The following is a 27,469-nucleotide window of genomic DNA, read 5'->3' as shown; positions in this document are numbered from 1 at the left end:
CACCCGGGGCTGGTCTGTGCCTCCAGCGCGGCTGCCTGGGATGCCTGTGTGCTTATCACAGCCAACAGATCCATCCCTTAGTCACAGGCGGTTGCTGAGGCCTCTTCATTTTTCGCCTTTGAGCTGTCCTGCCCGGGACGTGCTCTTTCTACCTCCCAGCAGCATCAGCTCCTCCTGGCCCCGAATCCTGCCCTGATGATCGGTGTGTTTGGTGGGCACAGGGCTGGAGGGGGAGACACCCTGTGCCCATCCGCTCCTCCGCGTGTCCTGGGGTCCCAGGGGAGAGGACGAGATGGATCTTTACACCGGGCACATCGAGCCCTCCCTTTGGTGGCCGTGGGGTGAAGGCTGAGCTGTCTCTGAGGAGCAGAAATCTCCCCTTTGCTCGCTGGTGAGAGCAGCCGGACGGGCCTGGGGAAGGGGGGTGAGGGATGCGATGCAGCCAGAAGTCGGTCCCCTGGGGAGAGGAGAGTGGGAGGCACAAAGCCAGGGCCATCAGGGCAGCGTTTCGCCTGGCTGGCAGGCAGGTCTGAGGGCACGTCTCTGCCAGGGCGTGGGACACGGTCCGGACCTCTGTGCCAGGCTCACCTGGGCTGTGTAAATCAGACCAACATCCCCCTGAACAAGTGCAAGAGCACAGTCCTCAGGCAGCGAGTAGCCCGCAGGCTCCCACCGTGCCGAACATGACCTGGCCCAAGTACCAGCACAGAGCAGAGGACCCCTTCCCCCCCCTCCACTGCGCACCCCCGCCTCAGCCAGAGCCAGGCACCACCAGCAGCTCTGTGGGCAAGACTGGATTCACCCCGGGGCCACGGAGCCTCGTCCTTGCCCCTGGGTTTAGGGCAGGATCCAGCCGGGGGGATGTCAGGGCGAGGGGCTGGGGGCACCGGGGCATCCCCGGGGGCTGCCGGGCCGTGCTCCCGGGAGCGGGGCAGGAGGGGGCTGAGGACTCCCAACCCTGCTGCTGCGGCGGTTTTTAGCAGGGGAGAAGGTTTTTCTTCTCGGGGGAGGCCCCCGACGTGCTGCCCTGCTCCATCCCCCGCGCAGCGGCCCCGCAGCGCCGCGGAGGAGGCAGCCGGCGGCGGGCGGAGCGGGGAGCGCGGCGGGGCCGGTCCCGCTCCCGGAGCTCCCGGTCCTGATCCCGGAGCTCCCGCTCCTGATCCCGGTCCCGCTCCCGGAGCTCCCGGCCCTGATCCCAGAGCTCCCGGTCCTGATCCCGGCCCCGCTGCCGGAGCTCCCGGCCCTGATCCCAGAGCTCCCGCTCCTGATCCCGGCCCCGCTCCCGGAGCTCCCGGCTTTGCTCCGGCCCCGCTGCCGGCGCTGCTCCGGCCCCGCTCCGGGAGCTCCCGGCGCTCCCGGCCCCCCGCACCGGAGTGGCTGCGGCGGGGCCAAGCCGCGCCCCGCTCCCCGCCGGCCCCGCCGTATATAACCCCGATGCGCCCCACAAGGCAGGTAGCGGCGGGGCAGGCGGCTCGCTGCGCGCTCGCACCGCTCGGCTCCCTCTCGGTCTCCCGAGCGATCTGGGGAAGGGAGGAGCGGGGGGCGGCGGCGGCGGCGGCGGGGGGGCTCTTCCTTCTGCTTTCTCCCCATGCCCGCGCCCGCCCGGCCGCCGCTCTGAGCCTGCCGGGGCCATGCCGCTGCCGCTGCCGCTGCTGCTGCCGCTGCTGCTGCTGCTGCTGCCGGGCTCGGCGCGGAGCCTGCCGCCGCCGCCGGCCCCCGCGGACACGGCGCTGGTGACCCCGCGGCGCCTGGACCCCGACATCAACGGGCCGCCCTACTTCAGGCGCGGCCCCGCCGAGCCGCGCCGCGGCCAGGCCGTGGTTTTCCAGCTCTCGGCTTTCGGCGAGGACTTGTACCTGCACCTCGCCCCCGACGCCCACTTCATCGCGCCCGCCTTCGCCGCCCACCACCTGGGCGCCGCGCCCGCCGCCCGCCTGCGCCGCCCGGGCCTCCGCCACTGCTTCTACTCCGGGGCCGTCAACGGCGACCGCGACTCCTTCGCCGCGCTCAGCCTCTGCGGGGGGCTGCGGGGCGCCTTCGGCTACCGCGGCGCCGAGTACGTGATCAGCCCGCTGGCGAGCGGCGGCCCCGACGGCGCCCACCGCCTCCAGCGTCGCCGCGCCGGGGCCGCCGCGTCGCGCTGCGCCGTGGGCTCCGGCCTCAACCCCGGCATCCTCCAGGCGCTGGACAAGTACCGGGCCCGCGAGCCGCCCGAGGAGGCCAGGCCCCCCGGGAAGGGCGGCCGGGCCAAGCGCTTCGTCTCCGTGCCCCGCTACGTGGAGACCTTGGTGGTGGCCGACGAGTCCATGGTGAAGTTCCACGGCGACGACCTCCAGCACTACCTGCTCACCCTCATGGCCACGGCCGCCCGGCTCTACAAGCACCCCAGCATCCGCAACCCCATCAACATCGCCGTCGTCAAGTTCCTCATCATCGGGCAAGACGACAAGGGGCCCAAAGTCAGCGGCAACGCTGCCCTCACCCTGCGCAACTTCTGCGCCTGGCAGAAGAAGTGGAACAAAGTCAGCGACAAGCACCCCGAGTACTGGGACACTGCCATCCTCTTCACCAAGCAGGTGGGTGCAGACCCTGGGGTGGGGGGGGATGACCCGGCAGGGCTGCCCCGACTCCAATAGCCCAGCGTCACGCTGTACCTCCCGGCTGCCCCGGTCCCGCTGGCTGCAGCCCCTGGCATCCCATCCCCGGTGCATGTTGTGGCGGGGGGAGGTGCCACGACGTGTGTCTCCGCTGGCCCGATCCCCGTTTCCCAAGGAATAGCGATCCCTCCACCCGTGCTGTCCAGGTCCGACCTCCTCGAGGGCTTGGATGCGGGCTGCGGGAGGGAGCCAAGGTGCGGACCGAGCTGCTGAGCCAGCACAGTGCTGTTCTCCAGGCAGGCTTTGACCGGCAGCCCGGAGAAATCCCTGCTGGGGGCTTAGTGAGGCCAGGAGGTGGGCAGAGCCAGGTCGTCACCACGCGCGGGAACCAGCCCATGCGTCCCCAGGGAGCAGGGAGACACCTCCGCCCTGCTGGCAGCAGCTCTGGCACAAAGCAGCAGCCACCCAGAAACGCGGGGTCTGAGCCCAGAAGAGGAGGAGTGTGGCCAGCCGAGCACGGCCCCGCTTCCCCCTTGGCCGGGACGAGCTCGCCCAGCGCAGCTTGCAGTGCCACCGGCCAAGAGCCTCTCCCCGCTTCCTCTGACTCACGCGCGGGGTCCTCCTGGGAACCTGGAGCGCTCCCATCCGCGCTGGCCGCGTCGCGTGGACCGAAGTCGGTGCTGGAAGAAGGCTGGGGAGGCTTTTCCAGCACTCGCAGCCCCGGGGAGCAGCATCCCCCACTGCTCGGGGCTGGCTGCGTCCCTGCAGGGGTGCAGGCGTCAGCGCAAAGGGGTGCTGAGCAGAGGAGGCTGGGCTGAGGGAGCTGTCACCCATTCCCACGCGTTTCCTCTTGGGGACATACACAGCCCTGGGGAGTGACTTCTGCTCAGCGCCCACCCAGGCTCCTCATGGATGGATGAGAAATCCATGGAGAACCTGTTCCCTATTTCTTGCTAGAAATACCGCTCTGCCCTGCACCCGGCAGGTTCAGTCCCCGCACCCTGTGTCAGGCAGCAGGCATCACCTGGGGTCTTTGCAGTGGCCTTTGCATTTTTTGCTGCTGGCTGGTGTGTTCGCAAGGGCCCTGGAGCCTTCTCCAGGTTATGTCCGGCACAGTGTGATCGCTACAGCGGGATAAGGATAATTGGGCAACACCAAAGCAGAGCAGCTTGGATTGCGTTTTTGCCACTCCCCTCAACATCCACCTGGGTCAGATGAAGTATTTTTCCTCTTCCGATCAGGAGGGTTTTCCCTGGGAAGGAGAACCGGTTCTGTCTCAGGGCTGACATCCATGTAGTGCTGAGCTGGGATATTGCAGACTTGGATCCACAAACTGCGAATGGGACGGAAGAAGAAAGAGCCCAGTTTGAAGGGGAGAGGTCACACTTTATCCTGGAAACCAGTGATGGGAGCAGAGAAGGAAGCACAGCAGGTTTTGCCAGCAATGACGACTTGCATCCTCTCCTTCTGCCGTCGCTGCCCAGGTGTCCTTGCTCGGTGGACTAGGGACAAGACGGGAACTCCCTTTTTGAAAGCGGTGAGGCCATTCCCAAAACTTCTTTCCAAGCTGAGCGCTCACGGGAGGGGAAGATATTGATTCCAGCTCTGTTCAGCTCTGTTCTTCTGCTCAGCACGCGGTCCCGGAGCAGTAACGATGCTGCGCAAGATGTGTGAGAGCTCAGCCCCGCCGCTCTCCCCGTCCCACCGCAGGCAGGGGCTGTGTCCTCTGGCTGGGTATAAATCTTGCTGGAGCACAGGCAGGGATTGAATCCCGGCCTGCTGGAGCAGGTCCTGTCTGGGTTGGGTGTTTGCAAAAAAGAGGAAGTCTGTTGACACCACTGCTGGGACGAGCCAGCTCCATCTCTGGTGGAAACCTGGTGAGGTCACCGGAGTTACACGTGGGACAAATCTGGTCCCAGGGATGTGAAAGCCGCTCTATCCTGAAGTGCAGATCATGGCTAGGCTACATTTTTTACAGATTGCTAAACCGTCCATTCCTGAAATCCCAAGGCAAGCTCAGTGCAGAGGCATACAGTCAAGGAGACATCTGCCTTCCATGAATGCATCCATCTGTGGTCTCCTGATACCCCAGAGTTTATCTCCCTGCCAAAAAGCTGTTACATAAGCCCCCAACTTTAATTTCATTTCAAGTCCAATTGATAGGCAGTTTCCAGTTATGTCAACAGCTTGCTGATGAATGGGGCTGTCCTCCCGCTCTGGCGCTGGGTGCTCCTGCTCCCGGTGATGTCAGTTCTGCTGGACCGCGGATTTGTCTTCGGGGAGCTCGGTCCCGCTCAGCTCGTCAGCGTGGATCTGCCAGCAACGGTGGACGAGGGACCTTCACCTTCCCGCCTCAGCCGGCGCTTGCTGGAGGAGCGCAGAGCCCTTTGCCTCTCGTGCAGCACCTGCGCAGCGTGGAAAGAGCTTCCCAGGCTGCGGCTAACGTCTTGGCTGTGCTTCCCCCCCCGTCCTGAACCTGATGCTCCGTGGCTTTGTCTGGCTCCATGTCTGCTAGCCATAAACACAAAGGTCTCCTGAATGCCTTTGGACTGCCGTAAGCCTGAAGGAACATCGCACCAAGGAGCACGTTGCTCTGGCCTCCCATGCCGCAGATGTCAGGAGGGAGGTTGGAAACCCACGCTCTGTAATTTGAGGCTGGGGAGCTCAGATTTTGGGGGCCGCTTTGGACGCACGTGGCTGCTAGTGGGAAGCCTCAACAGTTGTGGGAGTGTTTGTGCAGAAGAGATGACCTGTCCTCTGAATATGTAAACTAATGTAAGGTTCCCCACGGCTGACAGAGAGATGTTTGCAAGGCAATGAAGAAAAACATTTGGAAAGTGCCCAATAATGAAGCTAAGCCTGGCAGGAGAAAACTCCTATTTGCAGGAGAAATCTCCAACGCAGGAAATCTCCAATGCTTCCAGCCCTGCGGCGCGATGCTAGGGAAAGAGCGGAGTGTCGTAGGGATGACGGAGCCTGCTGGCAAAGGGACTGCCTCTGCTGTTGCCTTGTGAGTTGTGTCTCCATCTTCGTTCTGGCTTCATTTTTGGCCATCCCCTCTCAGGGGACGGGTTAGCTGTTAGTGCCTGGATACCTGGTTCCCGGCCTTGCTCGGTCCTGGAGTCGGGCTCTCTGCTCCCTTCGCCTCTCCGTGCTTCAGAGGTCCTGTCTGCGAAACGGCTGGAGTCCAAATGTTGGATGTTCATGAATGACAGACTCTTAAGCAACCTCTCCTGGGCTTCACACTGTGCTTTGCATCCAGGCCCCGGGCTTGAGCATCCCTGGCCCGGGGTGTCAGGGAGTTTGCAGAAGGGCTCAGAGCAGGGACAGCCCTTATTCCCCTTACTTGCGCTGGCAGCAGCGGATATCCGTGACGGTGAACACAGGGCACAGAGAGGGCCCTTTGCAAGGCAGTCCCTGCCCTTGCCGCCTCAGCCCTCTCGCGTTCCTCTCTCCTTCCCTCTGTTCCTCCAGTCCCTCTCCCCGCTCCTGGGCATCGTTCCTCGGCGTGCTCCTGCCCAGCCTCCTCTCTGCTTTCCCTGGCTGCTCTCCGCAGCGCCTGGCGCAGTCGCCGTGCTCCGCCGGCCTCCCCGAGCGGGCTGGACTGCCGGCAAGGCTGAAAGAGCCGTTCTTGGGGGGTCAGGGCCCCCTCGTTAGAGGGGGGAGCTGCGGCCCGGCCTTTCAAAGCGGGCTGCCCTTGGGAGGCCGCAGTCGGGATTTGAACCCAGGCCCGGGGGTTAGCGAGGGCCCATTAGGAGCCGCTCGTTAATCCATCCCCGCAGCCAGCAGACAAGGTTCAGAGCAAGAAGTGGGTCAGTGTGTCAGTGCAGGTGTTGGGCTGCGAGCCAAGAGCTCGCGGCGCCAGCTAGGAAACGGGAACTCTTAAAAGAGCAATGAGCAGGGAGCAGCGAGCGGCCGGCCTCTCGCCTGCATCCCGGCGCTGCTTTCCCCCTCGCTTCCCACCCCAGCCCCACAGCCGTGGGTGGGCTCAGGCGGGTGCCCCCGCGAACAGGACCTGGGCACGAGGGGCCTGGGCTTAGCTCGGCGTTGCTGCGTGCAGCTGGCAATGGCTCTTGCGGGTATTTCGGAGCAGGGCCCATTGCTTGGAGGTACCTGCCCCACTCCGAGTTGCCCTGCGCCCGCCGGTGACAGCAGCGCGGGCAGGGATACGGGGCTGCGATGCGCTTGCTCCCACGCGGAGTCCCACAGCTGGACTCCCAAACCCAGCCCAGCCCGTGTTTCCCCGGGGCTCTCCCTTGGCCCCTTGTGCTTTAATACCTGAGGTCCTGCCACCCTCCTTGTGCAGTGGGTCGGGCTGTCGCACACCGTGACGGGGTCTGAGTGCGAGGACGCAGTGGCAGGGACAGGCAGGCCCCGGTTTTAAGGGAAACTTGTTGCAGAGCAGAGAATTGAACCCAATTACGCACAGGGTTTTCCACCAGGGCAGACACCGCGGCTAGCGGAGGCGGTGTCTTGGCTCGTGACACCATCTGCTCTTTGAAACCTCTCCAGACGTTGCCGCATGGCTGGCTCTCCTCGGAGGGCAGAGGGTGCAAACACTGCTTGCACAAGCAGCCAGCTCCTTGCAGGTGTGCACAGAGATGGGCAGGCTCGCCGGGGCTTGGCGGATTAGCCCAGGGCTGCCTGGAGCTGGGGGGAGACGCGCCAGCCCGCAAACCAGAGCAGGGGAATCGCCCCGGGGCAGCCTGCGAGGCTGCCGGGTCTGGAGAGCAGCCTGGGCTGGTCCCAGCCCGGAGCCGGGCGCTTCTTTGCTCTGCCTCTCCGTAGGCGAAGGTCTCCGCCGTGCCTCCTGGCTCTGTAGCCACAGGTCTCCTGCTAAAGCCATCTCAGCCCGGGCCAGGGCTCTCCGAGATTGTCGGGACTGTTATTTACCGATAGCCGAACCTGAGCGCTCGGGAATGTCTTCAGCTTGGAAACCTCGCTGGAAATGTTGGCAGAGCGGCTCATGTGAGGTTTCTAGCAACCCCGGCGCTTTGGCTGGACCGGAGCTGAGCATGAATCACTCTTATTTATAGTAGGGGAGCGCCCCGGCGAGTCCCATACGTTTCTTTTCATGTGGAAAGCCGCGGCGGCTCCCTGCCCCACGGACGGCCCCCCACGCAGCTCGCGGCCTGGCCGGAGACGGCGGTGAGGGACGGGGACCGACGCTCCGTCCACCATGAAAGGCCAGCAGGAAAACTGGGGGAGCTCTTCATCTCGCCGCGCTCCTGCGGAGCCGGGGGAGATCTGCAAGGGAGGCGATTGCAAAGGGAGAAGCAAGTGCAGCGGTGTTTGCTTGGGAGAAAAGGAGGCCGAGGGCAGGCTCTGACCGAGCCCAGCGCAGGGAGGGCTGCCAGCAGAGCTGGCGTGTTGTCCTCAGGAGAGCGGAAGGAAGGGGGCATCTGAGGACAAGGCTGCTGCTCCCAGGCTGCCACAGCAGCGTGTCTTCCAGCAGTGATTTTCCTCTGCCCTTATCCTTTGCACCAGCACCTTTGGATCTGGAGAGAAGGGCATATGCACAGATATACGCCAGAAAGTCCTGGCTTTGACGGGCTCCCAGACAAGAAGGACAGGACAGGCGAGAGGAGAGAAAGAAAAGACCAGCTCTAGAGATAAGAAACCGTGTCAGGCTACGGAGAGTTGCCCAAAGCCCAAAGCCATGCAGAGAAACCAACCATGCTGGTGCAAACCGAGAAACTGATCCCAAAAGTCCAAAGACTCTTAATCCTCGGGAGCTTTACAGCCACTGTGACCCTGTCCCCTCTTAAACTGCTAGGAAAACCCCTGTGGGCTCTGGTGGGCTTGCTCCGCTGGACTCTATAGCTCTGTGCAGAAGCATCTCTCCTGACCTGTGACGCAGACCTTCCTTGCGACCCGGGTGCTGGTCGTATTGCTGCTTTCATGGGAGTCGTTCAGTCCCTGGGGAACAAGAGGGAAAGACAGGGCCAGAAGTCTGCCTGGGTCCATGCCTCCAGGCAGGTGGCAGAAGGGGAAGAAGCTCCGATGAAGAGCAATTAGTTACCCCTGACGTTCCTAGCAGGGAGACAAAAGTCTCCTGTGAGGTGCCAGCGGGGCATCCAAGCCGTGTCATGCACACAGTTTCCACACTAGCCTCCCACAGAAACCTGGGGGTCTTTCAGCTGCCCTTCATCAAGCCAGGAGACTCCCCTGGGACAGGCTGATGTGGGTTTAGAGAGACCACCTTATTGCTCTCCTCAGCACTGGGGATAAACGTGCTCATGCTGACCTGCTTGGTCATTCCTGCGGTCTCTCCATCTCAGCAGCTCCACTGTACGCAGGTGCCAGGCTCAAACGTGTTTCCCAAGCAAAGAGCCTACCCACAGCTCTGCAGCCATCCCAACACCACGTCCCCAGCCCCTCCTGCCCTCTCTGCTCGGGGTCCTGTAGTCCCAGGGTCTTCAGCCTCCCTGCATGCGTGCCAAAGCCCTTCAGGCCCACTCACGACTCTTCTGGCCCTTGCTCTTCACACACGGCGTGTCTGCCTCCATGCTGGGTTTGCCTTGGGGGTAACAGTCTCAGAGGCTTGTGACTGTGACTGTCCTTGCTTTGGTTTTGGAAGCGAACCGTTGCAAACTTCGAGCTCTGCTTCAGATAATCCGTGTTTTCCTCGGGCAGAATTCCAGTACTGTGGGGTTTCTCCCAAGGGTTTTGGCAGCCTGCTGTCATCTGACATTTCCTGCTGCCTCTGAGGCTCAGATGGTGCAGGAGATGAGGCAGGAGAAGTCTTCTGATGCCTTCTCCAGGCCCTGGAGAAGCTGGGCTCTGCTGAGCTTGGGCTAAAAGGCTGGGCTAATGCCTAGTTAACTCAGCTGGGCTTGAAAAGCATGTTGGAGACACAGGAACCTTTCCCATGACCTTGATAACCTCTGGACTTGGTCCAGGGGCTTCTTATTCCGAGGAAGAAGTTGAGAAATGAGTCAGCTGCGAGCCAAAGCCAGGTGTCTTTCCATCAAATTTGGAGAGCTCCAGGTCTGGCCCTTGAGCTTGCTGAAGACCGGAGCCAGGCTGACTCCTCCGTGCTCAAACCGGGCTCCGCCCTGGCCGGAGGAGCCTTCGGAGCGGAGTTACTGTCCCCGAGGCCGCTGGAGGATGCTATATTTAAAAAGCAGCCCCGTGCCAGAGTTAAATGCAACCGTGCCATTTCAGCCGGGGCCGGGCCGGGGTGAGGTTTCCTGCCGGCGCAGCCTGGCCGCGGGGCCGTGCGCTCCCCATCCCTCTGCCTCCTCCAGCTTTTTCCCAGGGGAACGGGGCCGAGGGGGGACGGGGGCTGGGACATCCGACCCCGGTGCTAAGTCCTTGCCTCTCTGCCTTGCAGGACCTGTGCGGTGCCACCACGTGCGACACGCTGGGCATGGCCGACGTGGGCACCATGTGCGACCCGAAGCGCAGCTGCTCCGTCATCGAGGATGACGGGCTGCCGTCTGCTTTCACCACGGCCCACGAGCTGGGTAAGGCGCTGGCGGAGGCTGGGGCTCCCTCGGACCTCGCGTCTGTCCCCGGTGCCTCTGGGCAGCCCTGTCCCCTGCACAAAGGGGAAACTGAGGCACGGGTACACCGGCACGACATAGCTATGATGTATCACGTCAAAGCAAGCCAACAGCCCTCATCCTGGCTCCCTCTTTGGAGGAAAAATGCATCTTGGTCTCCAAGATGAATCCCTGCAGGAGACTCCCCCGCTCTGTGCCTCAGTTTCCCCCTTTGCAAACCACGGGGGCTTGCCCTGCCCGCCCTGGTGCCAGGCCCGCGTCGCTCATGCCACCGTCCTCCCCTAGGCCACGTCTTCAACATGCCCCACGACAACGTGAAGGCCTGCGAGGAGGTCTTCGGCCAGCTGAAGACCAACCACATGATGTCGCCCACCCTCATCCAGATCGACCGCGCCAACCCCTGGTCTGCCTGCAGCGCTGCCATCATCACCGACTTCCTCGACAGCGGCCACGGTGAGGCCACGGTGGCACCCGGCGGCAAGGGACGCGCAGGAGCTCCGCATGCCCCGCGCGGGTGCCGCTGGGGCAGAGGGGGAGGCGAAGGAGACGCGGGGCAGCGTTTCCCCGCAGGGAGGAAGGTGGCGAGGGAGGCCGGAGACCCTCTGCCTGGGGACAGCCTGTCCCATTTCTGCCTTCGTCCCCCTCCCTCCCTGGCCCCGTGGCTTAGGGCGCAGGGCGGGGAGAGCAAGATCTGCTCCCGCACGTGGGGGAGTCCCAGGGCTGCTGGCAGAGCACGGCTGTCACCATCACGGGCTGCAGGGCAACTTTTCTTCCTCCTCTCCAAACAAAACCTGAAGGGAGCAGTGACTCTGGCAGCGTTTCAGCTTCAGCCAGGCTTGCTCCGTGCCAGGGTGTCACCAGCGGTGACGTCTGCTCCGTGACGGCCAGCCCAGCTCTACCTGGCATCACCAAGAGGAGGAGTCATTCGGGAACTCTCTTCTTTTGTCGTTTTTGGACAAATCTTGTACCCGTAACAAGCAGGCTGGCAGGGAGGCCCCAAGCAGGGTGGGAGCAGGTCCTGGCGGCAGGGCAAGGGGGGAGCGCTGGGCTGACTTGTCTCCCTGTCCTGGGTCTCCAGCAGCCTGTATGTGTGGGCGTGCAAGGGGAGACGAGCTCCTGTTTCCCCGTGACGATCCTCGCCGCCGCGTGAGGCCCCCTTCCTTAGCGATCCCTCTCCCCGCTCCCGCAGGAGACTGCTTGCTGGACCAGCCCGCCAAGCCCATCTCGCTGCCCGAGGACCTGCCGGGAGCCAGCTACAGCCTGAACCAGCAGTGCGAGCTGGCCTTCGGCGTCGGCTCCAAGCCCTGCCCCTACATGCAGTACTGCGCCAAGCTGTGGTGCACGGGCAAGGCCCGCGGCCAGGTCGTCTGCCAGACCCGCCACTTCCCCTGGGCGGACGGCACGAGCTGCGGCGAGGGCAGGTTCTGCCTGAAGGGCGCCTGCGTGGAGAGGCACAACGTCAGCAAGTACAGGGTGAGTACCTGCGGTGCCACCTCCGTGCCACCGTGTCCCAGGCGCTGGGGAAGACGGCGCTGCCGGGAAGCCTGGAAACACCCCGTGCGTTGCCCCGAGCTCGCGGCGGCTTTTGCCCGGATGGCAGCTGAGCAGTGCCCGGCCTCCTCCCGTTAGGGACCTCCGAGTCGCATCCCCATGGGGGACACGGCAAGCTCTGTGCAAAAGCAGATAGAGGGGGAAAAAACAAACGGAGGAGGGGAAGCGTCTCTACTGGGAGAGAGCCGAGGGAGATGTTGCTTCTCACCGTGCTGTCTCCCCGCAGGTGGACGGCAGCTGGGGGAAGTGGGCGCCCTACGGCCAATGCTCGCGGACGTGCGGTGGTGGGGTTCAGCTGGCCAAGCGGGAGTGCAACGACCCGGTGCCTGCCAACGGGGGGAAGTACTGCGAGGGCGTCCGTGTCAAGTACCGCTCCTGCAACCTGGAGCCCTGTTCTGCTGCAGGTAAGGGGCGGGAGGCCAGCCTGCTCCAGGGCAGCTTTGTAAGGGCAAGTGTTGAAAGACGGGGCAGGTCACCTGCACTGAATGTCCTGCGTGGTCTCAGGGAAGGCATTTTGGGTGCTCGTCAACTGCCTGAGCTATCTAGGAGGGAGATAGCGTACTTCTGGGAAGCAGCAAGAAGCCAGGCAGGAGGCCCCGTAGAGCCAATGTGAGGTGAACGTCAACCCTGAGACACGGCGAGAAGCAGCCGGGGAAGCAGTCTAGGAGCAGAGGCACCACTCACACCTCCAGAGCGAGTGGCTGAATTTGACAGCTGAATTTCCCCGCAGTGGAGCTGAGCTTGGACAAGTCAAAAAAATGCAGCGGCCTTTTCGGGTGGGATGGGAGGAAAGCCGTTCTCAAAATGTCGAACTCTTTGACTGTTTCAGAGTGCGCTGGTGGAAACATGCCCAAAAGTATGCCCCAAAATGCCAAAGGTGACCCTGCCACCTGCACTACTATTGCACTCTGGGTCCGTGGGTAACCACGCTGCACAACGAGGTGTAAAAAGCCCCAGACTTACTGCCCTCGCTGTGCTGAGGCTGCCGGCGCTGACCCTCGGCAGAGGGGATTGCACAGCCGCTGCAGCGTGTGCTACCCTGCAATAACCCAATAAATCCATGCTGGAGAGCCAGGCTGTCCCCTGGTACCACCGTGCATGGCAGCGTGTGCTGGCTTGAAGCGTCTGCCCTGCTCCTGATCCCCCGCGTGCCTTGTTTCTTCCAGTGCCGGGGAAGAGCTTCCGAGAAGAGCAATGTGAGGCTTTCAACGGCTACGGCCACAGCACCAACCGCCTCACCGCCTCCATCTCCTGGGTCCCCAAGTACTCTGGAGTCTCGCCTCGGGACAAATGCAAGCTCATCTGCCGGGCCAACGGCACGGGCTACTTCTACGTGCTGGCACCCAAGGTTTGTGAGAGTGGGAGACCATGACCATATAGCCAGGGTCAGCATCAGAGCCATTGGAGGACTCCAGTGCACCTGGAAATGAATGAGGCAACATTTTCCTTGTGTGGTGGGCAGCTGGTATTTTGGATTTTCTGTCCAGGAAGCTGTCACTATCGCACCTGGAAAATACCGGCCGTTGCTTGGGTATTTGGAGTGGGAAGTGTACAGGAGGTTTGGGGAGGATCCACCAAGCACATCCTGGGTTGGTATAAATCAATGTGTTCGTATTGGCTTATTTACTACAGGGATGGATTTGGTCTTACTCCGGGTTGTTGAGCAGTGTCTAGGATACGTCCCCCGCTGAGAAGCTGGAAGAAAGGAGGATAATTAGGCAGTGCGCTAGAGGAAGTGACGCTCGCGTGCCAGCCCGGGCAGGCGGCCAGCCTGAGTGCACTAGCATGAGCTGCCTTTCCAAAGCAGCCAGTTTCTCAAGGCCAGTTCCCTGGGTTCCCCCCACACCAGTGCAAAGGAAGGACAGAAGATGATGTAGGTGCAGCAGATAAGGGATGTAGTACCATATAGATCTTTTCAGAGACCCAAAAAGGGCTGACCACAAAGCGGAGCATGAGGGAAACGTGCTATGGTGCCTGCTAATGCCCCCTCAGGACCAGCGTGCTGGAACTGGGGAGCCTCAGCTTGAGCTGCGGACGGCCAAGTGCTGGGGATCTGCGGGGCGAGCGCAGGGGAATGCAGTGCCCTGTTTTGCTCACCCTCTCGTCCTGGGGTACCTCATGCAGGTTGTGGACGGCACCCCTTGTTCCCCAGACTCCACCTCAGTGTGCGTCCAGGGCAAATGCATCAAAGCGGGGTGCGACGGGAAGCTGGGCTCCAAGAAGAAATTCGACAAATGCAGTGTGTGCGGAGGAGACAACAAGAGCTGCAAGAAGGTCTCAGGCTTATTCACCAAACCCATGTAAGTGTGAGGCGACCTCCTGTGCTTTCCTGTCTCCTAGCTCTGCCTTTTGGGATGGCACAAGGAAGGCTGTGGAGCTGGCGACGGGGCTAAGCCCATCCTGAGCAAACTATCCAGGCTCCAGCCTCCGTCACTGTGTAGAGACCTGAGCTAGCTGCAAAGGAGCAGCAGGATACCTTTAATGTGCTAAAGGGGTTGTACTGCTTCTGCCACCTGAGTTATCTTGGGTACAACTATATTACTGAGCCAGAGGAGCTGAAGTCTCTTCTCATATCTAGGTGACCTAGGTGTCACTTTAGATGAAACTCATCGTAGAGAAGAGATTTAAAATGATCTTCCGGCACCCCTTATTGGAAAAAAGAGACAGCTTTGGGGGTGGGAAAAATCCCAGGTCGGTAGCTACACAGCTTCAGGCTGAGGCGATGTTATAGTGAGGTAAGAGCTGGGATATCAGGTGTGCAAGGAAGTGCTTTGCAAAACAGCATGGCCTGGAAGGGGGTGGCAAGGGGCAGAGGTGTGGGGGAGAAGGCAACAAGCTCTGCTCCACAAGCACTAGCGGCCAGGGCTTGCAAGGCCCGTTCCCAGCGGGACGGGGTGTCCCGCCAGCTCCCTGCCTGACCGCTTGCCTGCTCTTCTCTTCCAGGCACGGCTATAACTTCGTGGTGGTCATCCCAGCGGGAGCCTCCAACATCGACATCAGGCAGCGGGGCTACAAGGGGCTCATCAGCGATGACAACTACCTGGCGCTGAAGAACGGACAGGGCAAGTACCTGCTCAACGGGCACTTCATCGTCTCGGCCGTGGAGAGGGACCTCATGGTGAAGGGCAGCGTGCTGCGGTACAGCGGCACCGGCACCGCCGTCGAGAGCCTCCAGGCCTTCAAGCCCATCCAGGAGCCCCTGACTTTGGAGGTGCTGTCTGTGGGGAAGATGACTCCTCCCCGGGTGCGTTACTCTTTCTACCTGCCCAAGGAGAGCAAGGAGGACAAGTCCTCGTACAAGAAAGAGGGGAAGAGCCCTCCGGACCTCAACAACAGCGTCCTGAGCCTCTCCAACCGCTTGGACGTGGGCAGGCCGAATTACAAGCGTCCCTCCTACAAGTGGGCGGCGGGAGGCTGGGAGGCTTGCTCCGTCACCTGCGGCAACGGGCTGCAGAAGCGCGCCGTGGCCTGCCGCGACTCCTACGGCCAGCTGGCCTCCGAGTGCGACGCGGCCCAGCGGCCCGCCGACGTCAGGCTGTGCGGAGACCCCTGCCCCGCGTGGGAAGCGGGGCCCTGGGCTCCCTGCTCCAAGACGTGCGGCCGGGGCTTCAAGAGGCGCATGCTGAAATGCACGGCCCCGGCCGGGCAGCTCCTGCCCCGGGATAGTTGCAATTTCAGGAGGAAGCCTCAGGAGCTGGACTTCTGCACCTTGCGGCCGTGCTGAGCGGGCCGGGAGCGTTGCCGAAGGAGGCATGGTGTCTCTCCGGCCGGAGATGCGTGGCTGAAGGTGGAACAGCAGCCAGGGGTTGGGAGAGGGGGAGATGTCCGAGGGCGAGGGGTCTGTTACATAGCACATATCAACCGGACAAGGGGCCTGTGCGTGGGAAGAGCGCGCGCCCACGCGACGGCAACCCGGCGCGCCCACGTGAGAGGGCCTTGGCGCGGTTTTTATAGACCAGGTTGCTCGGAGACAGAGCGGGAATAAACATCTACCTCGAAGCTGCTGAACTATGTGGAAACCTGCCACCGACCAGGGGACACGGAGAGTCGGGGGGACAGATGGATACATGGGCCAGAGCGGTCTCTGGAGATCGTTGCCCGGGATCGATCCAAGGACACGCAGAGGATGTCCCTGTATTGCACAGATCAAGCCTCCCGCTGGTCTTCCCAGGGCTAAGGCTACCTCCCTCCTCCTCCTCCCTTCCCCGACCCCCCGAACACTCGCGCTAAATGGGACCAAAAGGAACTACAATGCAATGATGGCAACCTGTACCGTCGAACTACCAGTGCAACGAGGTGCTGGGGCTCGCGGGAACTGACGCCTTCGGGGCTTGCTGGCAGCGACTTCACAGCCTGGACACACCGTTGCTGCTATCCAGAGTCTCAGCAGCATCTCGGTACCGGGCTGCAAGGTGGTGGCTTTATTTTTGTTCTCTCCTCATGTTTATGATCTGAACCATGTAGATTTTATGGTGCTTAACTCTGTATTTCTGACCTCCTCGCTCCTCCGGGATGTAAACCTTGTGCAGCGGGGAGGGCGTTATTCCCGGTGGGCCCTCTCAGAAGCCCAGGGTTGTCCTACGGTGCTTCGGGAAGAGGGTGTAGGGAGCCTGGGGGCTGACCACCTATCTTGGCTAACTGGGCACGCAGTTCACAGCCGGATGCTCATTTACACCCCAGTACAGGGCAGGGTGTAAACTGCCCACCTAAGGCCCTTTGGGGCTTAAGGGGATCATTATGGAAGTGAGACTTGGGCTTTAATTCCAAACGGCAACAAGCAACTGTACTGTAGTATCGCAGCATGGTGCTCCAGCATACGGGACCAGAAATAGCCCGGCAAGTTGCTGCTACTTGACTTTGCTCTAGAAATGGTGCTTGCTGCCCAAGAGGACCAAGAGTCTGTGCCCAGGCATCCTGCTGCCCTCTTCCCTCCAAACTTTGGGTCAGGTTGTTATTTTTTCCCCCTGCATTAACCCCCTAGAGACGTTCTGAGCTGAAATCTAGCGGAGGTGGGTGCAAATTCTCCCACTACTTCCCTGCCCTGAGCTGTGGCAACTTTCAAGGCATTGCTTTTGAACGGCAAGAGTGGAAGAGGAATTCAGGACCTTGGCCTCTTCTGGGGGGGGAAACGGGACCAGAAGCGTTTAGGTGCATGGGATGAACCTGTTGCTGCTGCACAGCATCTATGACCAGCCTTTTCCCCTCAGGGTCCTGTCCAGGTGCTTTTGTGCAAGGGTTTATTACAGACCTCTAATGGTTATGTAGCATCGTGCCTGTTCTGTTCAGAGGCTGTGTCTTACCTCATGCAACACCCGCACAGTGACCCCTTAACAGTTCTTTTCCCCCCTGGTCTCTGGTTCAGATCATATCATCAGGGATCCTTCCACTCTTTGCTCTTCCAGTGTATAAAGATGAAGGTCACTGGAAACTCCTTGTGCCCTTTAACCAGCACCGAAAGGTCTCTCACTCAGCACGTTGCCCGTGTGTCACAGCCGGGGGGTGGCTACACTGGACTATGCAGCGTCACATCAATCTGACCCTCTTTCTCTCCTCCAACGTCCCCGTTGCTGCATGGGGTGCATGCGTGGGGGAAAGGGCCCTGGCAGGATCCGGGGCCGCTTTCCAATGCAAATAGCAACAACCAACAACATTCCTAGTTTTAAGATAGTAACAGAGGAACTATCACGCTGGCTCAGACCAAAGGTTTATCAAGCACCCTATCCTGTCTCTGGCAGTGGTCAGCAGTGAGTACGGTGGGAAAGATTTCAGGAAACCAGACAGCTGAAGCACAACCCTTCTCTTGATAGACCCTTCCACTAGCTTAGTGAATTCCTGATGATAATGTCTGTGGACCCATCCTCCATGAATTTATGCAATGCCTTTCTGAACGCAGTAATGCTTTTGGTCTCCACAATGCTTGATATGGCCAGGAGCAGATGTTGTGGTTGCTTTGCACAGCCCGGGACTGGATTTCGTGTTCTAGGAAATCCCTTCCAGGTCTACGTTCCCATGAACGTATCATCTATTTTCTGCTGAGCCTACGGGGATTTTGTTTGGGGACAGAGTTCGGAGGAGCTGCCTGTTTTGTGTCTTTCTGTCAAACACATGGTTTCCAAGCCACCGAGGAACTGCCATCCCTGTTCGGGGGGAAGGACGGGGTGGGAGGGATTTCTGGTGAGTGGTTCTTTTGCAAAGTGTCCAGCAGAAGGACGGAAATGCCGATCGTACTGGCTGCTTTGTGTATACCATGTATACTAAACATCGATCTCTGCTGTTTGTGCATCAATAGCAAACCTGAAATAAAACTGTATTTAAAGTTCCACCCGGTTCCCTGGGGGATACGAGTTTGTGCCTATGCGGTCGGGTTGGTGGCTTCGGAGCACGGCCCATCGTTTCTCAGAGACTGCGTTCGCAGCTCCTTTGAAGCCTTAACTCCTTAATTGGTCAAGAAAAAAAACTATGCAGGCCTAACAGGTTTATTCTGAACACGACAACAATTTGCCTCGCTTCTGCTCTAAGATTTGTTATCGGCAAAAGCAGCGTGACGGAGCCTGGCGCTGGATGAGTTTATGCAAGCCCGAGGGCTTGTCTGCACCTGCAAGTTAACCGCAGCGACGACGGGGCACGAGGCTCGCTCGCTTTCGCGTGGGAGATGGATGCCGCTTTGTCCGAGCAGCAGCGACGCCTGCTCGGATAGAGTTAAACGGATGAACGTAAGCTGGAACGGTGCTCGCACATCCTGGAACAACCGTGTCCGCACATACCATTGTTCGGGACGCTCCGCTCCTGAGCCGCTATTCCGGAGTCATTCATTCCATATGTGGACAAACCCAGAGTTCGGAGCGCTTTACACATCACCTCCAGACGGTCCAGGAAAAGCGGCTTGAGCTTTACGGTGGTTTCAGCGGGAGCCGCTCTGGCACGCTCGCCACGTTGCTAGGTGCCGCGAAAACAGCGTGCGTTCCCGGCGCTGCCGGCAAAGATTCCCAGCACAGCCCTCGTGAGTCAGAGCCCGCTCCCGCGGCCCCGCCGGGGCCGGCTGCGAGATAAGGCCCTTCCTTCGCCTGGCACACGTCTGCCCGGAGGTGCCTGATGTCACTGCCTCCGTCCTCCGCGGGGACAGGCTGCCTGCTCTTTTCTTTCCGCCGGCAGACGCGGTTTTCTCCATCGCTGTGCTGTACCGCGCTGGCAAGCCGAAGGCCGGCCCAAGCGTTTGGAGGGCGGCGAGCTCGTTCCGCACAAGGCACAGCACCTTTTTCGTTCCCCTAACGAAACAAGCAGAACAGGCCCCGCCACCTTCCCCCTCGCCAGCTCCTACGGGGAAATGATTGATCGCTCGGTCCTCTCCCCGCAAGAAAGCCAAGTTGCAGCACAAATGTACCGCGGGCTGCAAAGGCTCCAGCTGCACACGGCTTTATTAGGAACAGGCAGCGAGATTTCACCCGGTGCAAGGGCAGCTTTCCCGACAGCGAGGAGCCGGTGCGCGTTTGCAGGGCCGGAGGTCCGGCCGGGCTGTCTGCACGGGCCACGTGCCTCGGGCGCCCAGAGACACCCAGGGAAAAGCGGAGACGTTTATTTGCAGAGCCGGAGGAGCTGAGGGCTCCTCACTACAGTCGTTTGAGTGCTGTGATACCACCACTTTCAACCGTGCACCCTTGAAAACCAGAGAGAGACAAAAACTCAGGTAAAATAAACAATTTGCTTGGCAAGACGGGAAGAAACGGGGCACCGATGCCAGAGACGGCTGCTCAAGGGGAGGTTCGTGTTTAGGCAAGTCGCGGTCTGTTTGCTCAGGGAATATTGGCAGGGCAAAGCCAGCACTGACCGAATGCGTCGGGGACAAACGCTGACACCTGGCACGAGGCGAGTGACGCAGGTGACACGCCACAACCGTGGCAGGGTGTAAGTGCAAGAATGGGAGCCTGGCAAAGGCTAAATGATACCGGGAAAGCAATGATACGCCCAGGCAGGGGACGGAGCAGCTTTTCCCAGCAGGAACCCCGTGCCGACCTGGCTCCCCGGCTGGTTTCCAGCTGTGCATCCATGCTGAAACCCAGCTCATCCAGCTGTTCATCAACGGCCCATCCACACTGAACCCCCCCGAGCTGCTGCCCTGGGGGACGGCGGTGGCCAGGGCACACTCAGTGTCCCGGGGTGTCCCGGCAGGGCCGGGCCGGCTTCCCGGCTTCCCGGCCGGAGGACGGTGCGGCCGTTTCCAGCCCGTGTTAGTCATTCCCTGCCTGCCGCCTCCAGCCGACCTGCCGGCTCCTGGGCTTCGACCGAACCCGGCGGGCGTTCGATCTCGCCCGGGAGCAAGGGAGCAAAACAAGCCCTCACACAGCTGGCGACGCCTGGCATCCGCGTGCTGGCTCGGGTGTGGATTCCCTGATGTCTAATACAGGGCTGAGCTGGCTACTTTTCCCTTCGGGGGACCCAAATACATCTTCACCTTCTTCCTCCAGCTCTGCAAATGGTGAAGGAAATCCATAACTCTGAAACCTTAGCCTTGCTGTCAAATTTGGTTAAAACTGGCCAGCGATTCAGAGGTTACCGGTAGGGAGGAGAAGCAGACGGGCTGACAGATTGACAGCCGTAAGACTCATTTCCGTAGGGAAGGAGGCTAAAAATTGCCATGGGTGCGGCTGCCGCCTCCTCGGGGGCGGCTGGGAAAAGGATCCCGGGGGAGCCGCGGGCAGGAATAGCGGCGGCATCGCGAGCGGGCGGCGAAGCGCGGGACAGGACGCGTGTTCAAATATATATATTAAAAAAAAAAAAAGCAGCCCACTGCATCGTGCCGGGAGTCCTGTACACCGCAGGCGCCGTGTTCACACGCCCTAAGCAGGCGCTGACCACGGGTTGCTGGGCCAGCCTTGCACACGGAGCGTATTTCTAAAACGCTCCTGTTAGCATTTTATTTTCTGTCCTCCGGCTTGGGCACATGGAGGATGCTGCGGGGTTTTGAGTGGAAAAACAAAGGACGATGAAGAAACCTGAACCCAACAAGCCCATCTGGTGAGGACAGTGACTTCTGAGGACCCACCAAAGCCCTTCGCCTGAGCGAGCGCACCGTGGCTCCCCTGGTTATTTCAGGCTCCCATCCACTCTCTTTGCACCGCACGTTTGCCCTGTTCTCAGCTGCTTCCCTTGGCATCTGCCTGTGGCCTTTCCTGGAGAAAGGACGCCGGATTAGCCAGGCCGCGGGGCTGATCCAGCGCAGCCGTTCTGCTGTTTCTAAGGAGAAAAAATGGCACGAAAATGGAAGCTACCCCCATGGCACAGCAGCACGAGGCACGGCTGGTATGCACGATGTGGCACGCAGAGACCTTTAGCCTCTTAAGCTCTTACAGTGACACACATAACAAGCGCTGAACTCTCTAAATGATTTAACACGCAAAGGGATTTGCTGAGAATGAGGGTCCTCTGGTGCTCACTAGCCAAACCCCTGAGTGTTTTGCTCCAAACATATCCCTGGTGTATCTCTAGCCGAGTCCAAGCATCGAAGATGGCTTGGTCAGTGCACACTAAATGCCTTTTGGAAATTAAAATCTGATCCTGCATCTGGGACTGCCTGGAATTCTGCTTGTTTTAATTTGTTCTAAGCTGAAACGCGAGAAGCTTGAAAAAAAAAAGGGGGGGGGGGGTTACCTGAAGTGTAACGTCAGGGAGAAACCCCAGCGCCGGCAAGGTCACGAATCGCACCTCGGGTTTCTCTTTGGTCAAGTTCCCTGTTCCAAGCGAGAAGTGGCTGCAGCTCAGGTCTCCGACGTTGGGATCCTGCCTTTTCATTATTATTGCTATTGTTATTATTATTATTATTATTTTTTTTGCCAGGAGACAAAAGCAAAACCAGACGTAGGCTGAACAAACGGGCCTAATTGGTAACACATGCCGTGCAGAACAGGGCTCCCGGGGGGAACACACTGCGAAGGGCAAGGCAGAGCGCTGGCCTTGCCTCGCATCCCAGAAAGAAAACACGGATGTTCAGGCGAGGTCAGCGACGTGCAACCAAACGGCAACGCGGAGCAGGGCGCTGGGGAGGAGACAAAATCCCAGACTTGGACTCTGCCTGGCGGGATAACCGATTTCTCCCTACGCCGAGCGTGCCGGGCTGGTTGGGGGGCGCAGCCGGTGGCGGAGGTGGCCCGGGGGCGCGGGATGCCCACCACCCCGCGCGGGGAAGGACCAAGGCGCGCGGTGTCACTAGGTGGCTCCAGAGCAGTGCTCAGCTCCGCAGACGCCGAGGCCGCTGCGTCCGCCGGCGGCGGTGGGTGTCCGGGCGCCCGGCATCGCCCGCTGGCGCGGGAAACGGCTGCAAAACCCCGGGAAGAGGCAGCTGGTCCCCGCTGGAGGAGGGACCCCCAAGCTCGGGCTCCGCCGCGGCCCCTCGCCGAAGCGCGCAGGTGTCGGGGAGCGCGGGACGGGGGCGATTTCGGCTCTCCCGGCCGGCACCGGCCCCGCGCACCCCTGCCCTCCGGGCGATCGCGTCTCCTGGCCAGGCCGGGCTGAGAAGTGCCGCGGCGCTGAATTCCCGGGACAGACCTTTTCCCGGCTAAGGCAGCTTTGGCGATGCTCCACCCACGGCGACCCCGAGCCCCGCGTCTGCAGGAGACTCGGTGCTGGGAGCCCACCGAAACGGGCAGCGGTCAGCTGGGGAGCACCGCAGACTAAACTTCCCCGGGGATCCATCATCCGCCCCAGCCAGCGCGCTGACACGTTCCCACAAGCTCTTTCCTTTCTTTTTCTTTTTTTTTCTTTTTAAGAGACGCCCGATTATACAACAAAGCCGGTGCCAAAACCATCCGGCCAACTCCAATCTGGAGTTGGATTTTCGGCGAGCGGCCTCTCAGCCCCGGCTCGCCGGTGGCAGCCGCCAGCGCGGCTCTGGAGCAGCCCGCGCCCTTCATCGCCGGCTGCTCCTCCAAGGAGCGATGGCAGGAGCAGAGCGACCGCGCTCCGCCGCCGACCACTGCGTCGGCATCTCTGCTGAAGGTGAGGGAACAAGCCGAGCGGATCTGGCAGCTGCTAAAGATTATAACCCCCAATTAGGCAAAGCCCTGGGAAGCTGCCGCCACGGGGGGAACAGCGAGAGCTTTCCAGCAGACTCCTGGGGAAGGTGCTGCTTTTGGATTTAGCATAATTAATATCAAGTTCAGCCAAGCGAGTCTGGGACGCTGATGGTCTCCCAAATGGTTATTTAATGTGGCTTGATTATTTATTTTTGAAAGCCTTTTTTTTTCTTCCTTGTAAATGATTTTAGCACTGGTGAAAGGTGCTGGATTGACAGCTCAGGAAATATAAGCCCTCAAGGAAAAGTGTTTTCGAGTCCTGTAGGTAACAACAATATATGTAATCCATGCATAAAGGCAATTATTTGCAGCAGCGAAGCCGCAGTGACAGTAACAGCTGCTTTTTTGCTCTAAATTAAAAAAATAGATATTGCTCAGAGACTGCAGGGTTTAGACAGAGAATTTTGCATCCTTTCAGGTGGCTGTGAGCATCGGGTCCAGGTCGCGCTGTTTAGAAACGGGTGTGCTTGGCTGTAGATGGGATTTTAAGCCAGGTCGCGTTCCCCTTCTGGTTCTGCCTTTGGACACGAGCAATATTGCTTGGGCTTCTCCTTCGGCGAGGTGGGGTCGGGTCTCTTTCCTGCAAGGGAGAGGGGTGAGAATAAAACACATTGGGATTATGAAGTGATAATAAAGCAGTCGAGGGGGGAGCGCACCCCTAACGCGTCCGACCGAGCGTCGCAGCAGAAGGTGCAAAAGCCAACGCTGGCCCGGGCGGCACTGGCTGGACACGAAGCCTCTGATCTCCAGCACAGCTGTTTAGTCCCAAATTTCGCCCACCGATACATTCTCTCCCTTCGCCGCCGTGGCACTTAGTGATATGTTTTGATGCTTAATTGCTGTTAATTCTGAAATGCCGCACATTTTTTCCTCGCCCTTAAGCACGTTCTTAATTTTGAGCAGGCACTTCAGCACCTCCTGGCTCAGCACAGCCTTTAAGCAAAGCAACTTAGCACATGCTTGAAGTTTGCACGGAGTTTGAATCAAAGCCTTTGCAGTACGCAGAACTCTGGGAATATACTAAATATATCCCTCCCCACGTCACCCAGCAGACCTTTTTCCTTGTTAATATACTGCTTCAGTCTTTAGTCAACTATATATCGTTTGCAATATTTTCAAAGTGCAACACGCAGGATCTGAATAGCAGAAACACATGTTAACAAAATTAGAGTCGCTACAGGGACCACATCATCATGACAGAGCTAATTAAGGCTCTCCACGTTCTCGATGACATGTGTTGTCCAGAGACAGCCCCATATGCTTTACAAACACAGGCATGAGAGGTACGGGAAGGACATCTGGACCGAGGATGGAGGGAAAGGTGGAGCGAGACGATGCGAAAAGGGCAGACGGAAAGGAGCCTACCTAAGCTACCTCTATGGCCTTGTCTGTCGGAGCATCTGGGCGTCTTGCAGTATGCTGGGGAGTTCGGGAAGTGCCGATACCCCCACGCTACACATTAACCGAGCTTAGAGAGACTAAAGGCCACATCTTCCTCCCTCTTTAGCTAACTTAAGTACTTAAGGGGGAACGAGAGCTGGCTCTTGCTCAAGGTCACGCAGGATGGCCGTGGCAAGGGATGGGCTTGATCGCAGTTTTCCCAAGTTTCCCATTAACCCCCTGGCTCCAGCGTTTCCTTACCTCCGGGTGAGGATATGTTAGGCAGAAAAACAAACACAAAGGAAAACGGGCACTGAAAGACCGAGAGAACCTGGGCTGTGTTTTCTATCACAAAGGCAGGAAAAAGGGAGTGCGGGGAGGGAAAAGGAAACACGGTGAAAGAGTGAAGAAAGGGAACCGTCGAGAGGGAGACGCACTCGTGGACTCCTGCTGCCCAGCGCTGCTAATGCAAAGCAGCTGTTATCCCACCTGAATCCCAATTTTTGGCTTCTCCGTGTCTCCAGGGCATCGCAGAGCAGCCGGAGACCCTCTGCGCTTGTGGCCTGCTGTGGACACAGTCCCCAGGGGTGCGGGCAAAACACGTCTGCGTGAGAGCTTGTCAAGAAGGGACGGGGGAGGCAAGGAAAAACACTTTTATGTCGCTTGCACCTTGGCTTTTTTCTTTGTTTGGTTGTCTGAAACTGCCTGAAATGTGTCTTTTTGGAAAGGGAATCTTGGGCTCATTCCCTTTGAACTTACTTTTCTGCTTGTGAGGAGGAAAAGGGAAGAGGTAAGAGAAGGGATGAATTCTCCTCCTGGCTCTTAGGACTATCGCTAGATCCTCAAGAACAAGGATCTGAAATCCTGATGAAGACGTGAAGCACAAAATCTTAAGGCGTTGTTGTCTGAAGCCCTTTTTTTATATATACAAAAAAGACAACCTCCCGTATAAATGCTACTGCATCGTTCCATGCACCTTTCCTTCCTCCCCTTTCCAGTGCCAAGGCAACCATAAAGGCTTTACGGATTTTTTAACGGTGTCTCCTGCACTTTATCGGGCTCAGTGGATATTGCTTCACCTGTTCCAGTCGCTTTTTCGCTGCCGATGGGTTTGCAGGGAGCGGGGCTGGCTGTCCCCACAGCATGGCAGGGGTCACGCCAGCGATTTGCTTTGCTGCTCGGGGTGGAAACGGGCACCGGGACGTGATTTGCCCCCAAATCCCCCGGCGGCGGGGCTGGCTGAGCGGGGCAGGTTAACGCCGTGCCGGAGCCAGGTACTTCTCGCTAGGGAGACCACTGTATTGCCAGCCCAAAACACTTAAAACCACAAACTGGGTGCCAAAAATGCTGAGGTCGGCCTTAAAAATAATGAGTTTTCTTTACAAATAATAAACATGGGCTTCTTTTTATTTGCCTCTTGGGCTCCGAGCACCAGGTTGCATCCAGGTCACATTTTCAGGCATTTTTGGAAGCCGGGGCACCTTTTCGGAGTAACGGTGAGAAGCAGCTCAGCACCTCGGGCTGGGCTGCGGGCAGGAGGGGAGCCCTGCATCCCAGCACACTTCGGAAAACCTCGGCTCTGGGATGCAGTGAACCTCAGCGATCCGCATCAGGTGTCTGGGGAAGGAAAAAACCTAAGAGGATGTTTGCTAGCCCGGCCCTTTTTTCGTTCAGGCGGGGAGATGGTGGAGCCGCAGAAAAGTTGCTGGAAGACGTACAGCTGAGGCGGCTTTCCGTGGTGGAGGTCGTGGCAGGAGAGCTGCCTATTCAGACCCCAAAAAAGCAATGTCTGTGCTCATCAGCCCCTGCGTCGCGTGCACACGTTCGGGGCGAGGCAGGGTTTTGGTTTCCTTTTAGCCGAAAAAGCACAAAATCAGCTCTGTTGCAACGCCAACGAGCTGTCGCAGAACAAAGGGAATCCAGAATTTTGTCCGGCGCCATCCAAAGGGAACGCGCTCCCGCCGACGGGTCGAAGACGCAGCTCTGGCAAGGGTTAACTATTCCACCAGCCTTTCCACATTTCTTTTTAATACTGTCTCCGAAGAAACAAACAGAGGCGAATCCCACCCTTTCCCCAGAGACGCTCTTTCTTGGCTTGTTCCAGGGAACATACAAATAACAATAATTTGTACTTTTTTTTTTCTTTTTGGTGCCTTGTTTCAGCAGCCGTGGGGACTGAGCAAATCGAACGACAAAGCGAACAAGGAAAACAATAAACCTAAATAAATAAATAACTGATAAACCTGGAGCGGAAAGGAGATAAAAACCCGACAACATTCCCCTCGCGGCAGAGAGCGCAGAGGCCAAAAAGGCCGATAAACCAAACAACACGACGGGGGGGACGGACGGGTCCGGGGGCTTCGCTGACAGTTGCTGGGAGAGACACAAGCACGCCAGCTGTCTAGGAAAAGGCCTCAAATCCTACTCATTTGGGACAGCGGGCCGGACTGCTCTGGGATAAATCTTTAACAGGGTGATGGTGAGACATTCTGGGGCCTGGGACACAGCTCTTCCCCCACTGTTCCCCCTGCTCTGCTGTTTCCATCCTGCTGCTTCCTCTGGTCCTAACTCCAACCCCAACCCTAATCCCAACCCCAACCCTAATCCCAACCCCAACCCCAATCCCAACCCCAACCCCAACCCCAACCCCAACCTCAACCCCAACCCCAACCCTAACCCCAACCCTAACCCCAACCCCAAACCTAATCCCAACCCCAGCCCCAACCCCTACCCTAACCCCAACCTCAACCCTAACCCCAACCCTAAACCCAACTCTAACGCAAGCTCTTGGCTCCTTCCAGAGTCCATGGAGAGCAAAGGAGCTCCGAGGCCACTGTCCATCCATCCCCCTGGAGGCACGTATTTTGGGGAGACCTTTTCAAAAAGTGTCTAAGCGCTGACTCTGGAGGGAGCTGAGGGTGGCGAGCCCGGGAGGTGATGCCTCCGTTTGCTCACTTTGAGATTAAACTACTCCTTTGAGCTTGGAGCTTTTTTTTTCAAATTCTGGATGTGTGCAGCACGCAGTCGGAGCAGGGTTTGCGGCCTTGCTTTGGTGTCTCCCTCACTGGTTTTGCAATGGAAGTACTGGGAGTAATGGGGAACTTCTTTAAAGTGGTCGTTGCTGCTTTTCCATTGGAAAAAACAGGCACTGGACCTGCAGCAACGTTACCACAGGTATCACAAGAGCGTGCGGCCAGGGGGGAAAATGCCCTCAGTGCACATATCTGTGTAATGGGGAGAAACCGCCTTGCCTTGCAAAACAGCCTTGCTCTGGGGGGCTGTTCAGTGACTTACAAGCCCTCGCAAGGGACCTAGCTCCCCACACGCCGCTATTTCGATTCCTCCACGCTGTTATGCCGGGCACCTT

At 59.2% G+C, this 27,469-nt stretch overlaps 2 protein-coding genes across 2 annotated transcripts in view; one reads left to right on the top strand and one right to left on the bottom strand.

Annotated features, from left to right (window-relative positions):
• Positions 1-1,451: 1,451 nt before the first annotated feature.
• ADAMTS15 (ADAM metallopeptidase with thrombospondin type 1 motif 15) lies at positions 1,452-17,978 on the top strand. Its single transcript, XM_026097291.2, has 8 exons — positions 1,452-2,576; positions 9,934-10,066; positions 10,391-10,558; positions 11,295-11,578; positions 11,883-12,060; positions 12,823-13,004; positions 13,781-13,956; positions 14,600-17,978. Exons 1-8 carry the CDS (start codon positions 1,632-1,634, stop codon positions 15,378-15,380), a joined length of 2,847 nt encoding a protein of 948 aa, XP_025953076.2. The 5' UTR covers positions 1,452-1,631; the 3' UTR covers positions 15,381-17,978.
• A 94-nt stretch (positions 17,979-18,072) lies between these two features.
• Positions 18,073-27,469, bottom strand: part of LOC112981583 (uncharacterized) — a 116,232-nt gene continuing 106,835 nt past the window's right edge. Inside the window, exons 5-6 of the mRNA XM_064524070.1 lie at positions 21,302-23,302; positions 18,073-20,887 (exon numbers count right to left, since the gene is read on the bottom strand). Coding sequence (XP_064380140.1) covers positions 23,208-23,302 — 95 coding nt within the window. The 3' untranslated portion in view covers positions 18,073-20,887; positions 21,302-23,207. The remainder of the gene's footprint in view (positions 20,888-21,301; positions 23,303-27,469) is intronic.

This window comes from Dromaius novaehollandiae, chromosome 21 (genome assembly GCF_036370855.1).
Source record: "Dromaius novaehollandiae isolate bDroNov1 chromosome 21, bDroNov1.hap1, whole genome shotgun sequence".
NCBI classification, from domain to species: domain Eukaryota; kingdom Metazoa; phylum Chordata; class Aves; order Casuariiformes; family Dromaiidae; genus Dromaius; species Dromaius novaehollandiae.
The sequence above is the reverse complement of the archived record's forward strand: the minus strand, read 5'-3'. Positions and strand labels throughout refer to the sequence as shown.